We start from the raw sequence: 5,845 nt of genomic DNA on the forward strand, positions 1-5,845 counted from the left end.
ACGTATCTAATCCTCTCCTGTGTGATACGACTGCTGAGCCGTGTATCTAATCCTCTCCTGTGTGATACTGACTGCTGAGCCGTGTATCTAATCCTCTCCTGTGTGATACTGACTGCTGAGCCGTGTATCTAATCCTCTCCTTTGTGATACTGACTGTGGAGCCGTGTATCTAATCCTATCCTGTGTGATACTGACTGCTGAGCCGTGTATCTAATCCTCTCCTGTGTGACACTGTCTGGTAAACTTTGTATCTAATCCTCTCCTTTGGGGTCACGCTTGTGTATGGCATCGGATGTGATAAGCTAATGACCCTCCTCCTCTGCTGGGAGCCGAGTGTCATGCTACTGTACTCCGATCCTCTCACACAGACATACACAATCTACCATTCAGGATCCCAGGAAAGATGAGGACCATACTTTCATATGGACAAGCTCTTTGTCACTGTTTCACCTTTTTTATGTTTTGCTGCAATGATTCTTTTTGGTGAACAATCCCATAAACCACTGCATTTTTAATAAGAAATATGGTGACATTTATTTTGGAGTATCACATCTGGTAAGAAGTCCTGAATACTTAAATATAAAAAATAAGTTTATTTCACAGTCATACATCCTCATCTGTGCCAATTCTAGATTTCATTAGATATGGGCCACGCTCAGGTCACTTGCAGCGCGGTCCTCGGGGTGGTCAGGCGGCTGTTAAAAGGGGCGATACTTCTTGCTCCTCTTTGCAGCTCCCAATATTTCTGCAGAATTTCTTGGTAGCAGAGAGGGCGATTCTTCAAGGTGAGTTTTCGAGGCTTGTTAGGGAACTTACGTGCAGAGTAAAGTTTTGTCTCCACAGGGATGGGAGTCCCTTCTGATCGAGGGGGTGTCGACAGGCCTGGTCCCGTGTGTCTGTCCAAAAAAGACCACAGATGAGAACCTTCCGGACTCCAGGAGAATAATAGACGTAGAAATATAGAAAATGTTCTCATTCTTCCCCCAGAGTTTACACTGCGGAGGAGCTGACAGTACGTGTGGGTGCAGTATGTTAGAGTAACCAAGTGCAGAAATAAACAAGGCGCTTCTGCTTTCCTTTGGAGAGTCTTAGAAATCACACAACCGCCTCCAAGATTTCTCCGAATATCCCCCATCCTCTGGAATTCCATGCCTCCACGTCCGATTATCCACCACACTCGGATCCTTCAAACGGAACCTGAAAACCCATCTCTTCAGGAAAGCTTACAGCCTGCAATGACCATTCTGCTGCCTCACCACCGCCAGAGCTGCCGCCTCACCACCGCCATAGCTGCCGCCTCACCACCGCCTGAACTGCCGCCTCACCACCCCCTGAGCTGCCACCTCACCACCGCCAGAGCTGCCGCCTCACCACCGCCAGAGCTGCCGCCTCACCACCGCCTGAACTGCCAACTCACCACCACCAGAGCTGCCGCCTCACCACCGCCAGAGCTGCCGCCTCATCACCACCGCCAGAGCTGCCGCCTCAACCCCGCCAGAGCTGCCGCCTCACCACCACCACCGCCAGAGCTGCCGCCTCACCACCGCCAGAGCTGCCGCCTCACCACCACCACCAGAGCTGCCGCCTCACCATCGCCACCAGAGCTGCCGCCTCACCACCACCACCAGAGCTGTCGCCTCACCACCACCGTCTGAGCTGCCGTCTCACCACCGCCAGAGCTGCCGCCTCACCACCACCACCAGAGCTGCCGCCTCACCACCGCCAGAGCTGCCGCCTCACCACCACCGCCAGAGCTGCCGCCTCACCACCACCACCAGAGCTGTCGCCTCACCACCACCGTCTGAGCTGCCGTCTCACCACCGCCAGAGCTGCCGCCTCACCACCACCACCAGAGCTGCGGCCTCACCACCGCCAGAGCTGCCGCCTCACCACCACCAGAGCTGCCGCCTCACCACCACCAGAGCTGCCACCTCACCACCACCAGAGCTGCCGCCTCACCACCGCCAGAGCTGCCGCCTCACCACCACCACCAGAGCTGCCGCCTCACCACCGCCAGAGCTGCCGCCTCACCACCACCACCACAGCTGCCGCCTCATCACCACCTGAGCTGCCGCCTTACCACCACCACCAGAGCTGCCGCCTCACCACCACCAGAGCTACCACCTCACCACCTCCAGAGCTGCCGCCTCATCACCACCTGAGCTTCCGCCTCATCTCCACCTGAGCATCCGCCTCATCACCACCGCCAGAGCTGCCGCCTCACCACCACCAGAGTTGCCACCTCAGCACCGCCAGAGCTGCCGCCTCACCACCGCCTGAGCTGCCGCCTCACCACCACCAGAGCTGCCGCCTCATCACCGCTTGAGCTGCCGCCTCATCACCGCCTGAGCTGCCGCCTCACCACCGCCAGAGCTGCCGCCTCACCACCACCAGAGCTGCCGCCTCACCACCACCAGAGCTGCCGCCTCACCACCGCCACCAGAGCTGCCGCCTCACCACCGCCACCAGAGCGGCCGCCTCACCACCGCCACCAGAGCTGCCGCCTCACCACCACCACCAGAGCTGCCGCCTCATCACCACCTGAGCTGCCGCCTTACCACCACCACCAGAGCTGCCGCCTCACCACCACCAGAGCTACCGCCTCACCACCACCAGAGCTGCCGCCTCATCACCACCTGAGCTTCCGCCTCATCACCACCGCCAGAGCTGCCGCCTCACCACCACCAGAGTTGCCACCTCAGCACCGCCAGAGCTGCCGCCTCACCACCGCCTGAGCTGCCGCCTCACCACCACCTGAGCTGCCGCCTCACCACCACCAGAGCTGCCGCCTCATCACCGCTTGAGCTGCCGCCTCATCACCGCTTGAGCTGCCGCCTCACCACCGCCAGAGCTGCCGCCTCACCACCACCAGAGCTGCCGCCTCACCACCGCCACCAGAGCTGCCGCCTCACCACCGCCAGAGCTGCCGCCTCACCACCACCACCAGAGCTGCCGCCTCACTACCACCAGAGCGGCCGCCTCACCACCGCCACCAGAGCTGCCGCCTCACCACCACCACCAGAGCTGCCGCCTCATCACCACCTGAGCTGCCTCCTTACCACCACCACCAGAGCTGCCGCCTCACCACCACCAGAGCTGCCACCTCACCACCACCAGAGCTGCCGCCTCATCACCACCTGAGCTGCCGCCTCATCACCGCCTGAGCTTCTGCCTCATCATCACCGCCAGAGCTGCCGCCTCACCACCACCAGAGTTGCCACCTCAGCACCGCCAGAGCTGCCGCCTCACCACCGCCTGAGCTGCCGCCTCACCACCGCCTGAGCTGCCGCCTCACCACCGCCAGAGCTGCCGCCTCATCACCGCCTGAGCTGCCGCCTCATCACCGCTTGAGCTGCCACCTCATCACCGCCAGAGCTGCCTCATCACCACCGCCTGAGCTGCCGCCTCACCACCGCCTGAGCTGCCGCCTCACCACCGCCTGAGCTTCCGCCTCACCACCGCCTGAGCTTCCGCCTCACCACCGCCTGAGCTTCCGCCTCATCACCGCTTGAGCTGCCGCCTCATCACCGCTTGAGCTGCCGCCTCATCACCGCCAGAGCTGCCTCATCACCACCGCCAGAGCTGCCGCCTCACCACCACCGTCAGAGCTGCTGCACCCCCGACCTTCTGTATCTTCCCCACTGTCCCGTAGAATGTAAGCCCGCAAGGACAGGGTCCTCTCCCCTCTGTACCAGTCTGTCATTGTAAATTTGTTTACTAACGATATCTATAACTTTGTATGTAACCCCTTCTCATGTACAGCACCATGGAATTAATGGCGCTATATAAATAATAATATTAATCATCCAAGATAGGAACATTTTACTGGCATTGTAGCATGGAGGCTTGCGGCTAAGACCAGGGTACAGGCGGGGGCCTAAACATATGCGTCTAATATTCCCCTCAGTATCTCCTTTTAACACGACATAAATAAGTGTGGGGGACTACATATCCCATGATGCCTTGTGCAGGCACCACCCAGTCAGGTGTGACCAGGTGATATAATCTATAAGAAGCTGCAATCATACACACTGTTCCATAATAAGAGCAGGAAGCTTTAGCGTAAACCGCCCAGGAGAGGCAGGAGACTGCGCCGCGTGCAGCGGCATGCTGCGTGTCACAGGCAATGTGCAGACTACGACCTATCCTGTGTTTCTCACCGTCTGAAGCCGTCGGGGGGTAGAATGTTCCCATGAGTGTCTGTAGGGGGCGCCCGTCCTCGGCTACGGATGCGGAGGGCCCTGGATTCCGTCTCACTGCTCCGGATGCCGCTGCAGCAAATGAATTTGTCCCAGGTGCTTCCCTCCATGCGAGAAGGCGGTGGGATGGTCCTCTGGGGTCCAGGAGTGGTCAGAGCTGTGGTGATCTGTCTCCACACTGGGGGGCTCCGCAGTCTCCCCATCAGCTCCAGCTTTGCGTCTGTGTAAGGTGGGTGCTCCATTATTATCCTGCGGGGGGTGAAGCCGGAGCTGTGGACCGAGGGGTCAGACAGTAAAGGGACAGGGTGAGGAGGGGAAGTCATGGTGGAGGCAGGAGGTACCTGGAAACGGACAAAGTAACGTTATTTCCAGGTACCAAGAGGCCAAACTGATCCCCCCCAAATCTGCGAGACCCCAGAAATAAAGCAGTTGTCACTGCATCCGCAGGATGATGTCACTGCACCCCCCAGGATGAGGTCACTGCACCCCCAGGATGAGGTCACTGCACCTCCAGGATGAGGTCATTGCACCCGCAGGATGAGGTCACTGCACCCCCAGGATGAGGTCACTGACATCATCCTGCGGGTGCAATGACATCATCCTGGGGGTGCAGTGACGCAGTGACATCATCCTGCGGATGCAGTGACAACTGCTTTATTTCTGGGGTCTCGCAGATTTGGGGGGGATCAGTTTGGCCTCTTGGTACCTGGAAATAACGTTACTTTGTCCGTTTCCAGGTACCTCCTGCCTCCACCATGACTTCCCCTCCTCACCCTGTCCCTTTACTGTCTGACCCCTCGGTCCACAGCTCCGGCTTCACCCCCCGCAGGATAATAATGGAGCACCCACCTTACACAGACGCAAAGCTGGAGCTGATGGGGAGACTGCGGAGCCCCCCATGGACACAGCAGACCCCACCTCACACCCTGGGCTACCTGACCTGGCTAGAAGTCAGTGGGCTGCCCCCTCTCCTGCCACTGCGCAGACCCCATAACAGCGCAGTGTGGAGACAGATCACCACAGCTCTGCACCCACAGGATGATGTCACTGCGTCACTGCACCCTCAGGATGAGGTCACTGCACCCCCAGGATGATGTCATTGCACCCGCAGGATAATGTCACTACACCCACAGGATGATGTCACTGCACCCTCAGGATGAGGTCACTGCACCCGCAGGATGAGGTCACTGCACCCACAGGATGATGTCACTGCACTCACCAGATGATGTCACTGCACTCACAGAATGATGTCACTGCACCCACAGGATGATGTCACTGCACCCTCTGGATGAGGTCACTGCACCCACAGGATGATGTCACTGCACCCCCAGGATGATGTCACTGCACCCGCAGGATGATGTCACTGCACTTGCAGGATGTCACTGCACCTACAGGATGATGTCACTGCACCCAAAGGATGTCATCTACCGTGTCCCAATATGAAATACCGACGTATATTTAGATTGTGATCTCTGCTGGCAGTGGCTCGTCAGTCTGATCTGTAGAGATAAATGTCACCTTCCAGGGCAGCCGAGTCCTCCTGGGAGAAGGAGCCGGAGTCAAACATGGAAGAGGCAAAGATCAAATAGCCGAAGCCCAGAGGACGGGGTGTGATAGCCGGGCACATCTGCACATGAACAGGGGGA

The 5,845-nt window shown here is 58.5% G+C and overlaps 1 protein-coding gene across 1 annotated transcript; it reads right to left on the reverse strand.

The window, feature by feature from the left end:
- Positions 1-522: 522 nt before the first annotated feature.
- On the reverse strand, positions 523-4,522 carry TEX52 (testis expressed 52). The gene is made up of 2 exons (XM_073544294.1): positions 4,161-4,522; positions 523-896 (listed from the first exon to the last, which is right to left on the reverse strand). Exons 1-2 carry the CDS (start codon positions 4,520-4,522, stop codon positions 656-658), a joined length of 603 nt encoding a protein of 200 aa, XP_073400395.1. The 3' UTR covers positions 523-655.
- Positions 4,523-5,845: the final 1,323 nt, after the last annotated feature.

The sequence above is a fragment of the Dendrobates tinctorius genome, unplaced genomic scaffold (assembly GCF_039654945.1).
Source record: "Dendrobates tinctorius isolate UK_male_01 unplaced genomic scaffold, ASM3965494v1 ptg000136l, whole genome shotgun sequence".
Taxonomy (NCBI): domain Eukaryota; kingdom Metazoa; phylum Chordata; class Amphibia; order Anura; family Dendrobatidae; genus Dendrobates; species Dendrobates tinctorius.

Coding starts and splice junctions, on each gene's coding strand:
- TEX52 (XM_073544294.1), bottom strand. CDS start 4,522: ATGACTTCCCCTCCTCACCCTGTCCCTTTACTGTCTGACCCCTCGGTC. Junction 897..4,160: donor CCCCCCGACGGCTTCAGACG/GTGAGAAACACA, acceptor TTTTTTGGACAG/ACACACGGGACCAGGCCTGT.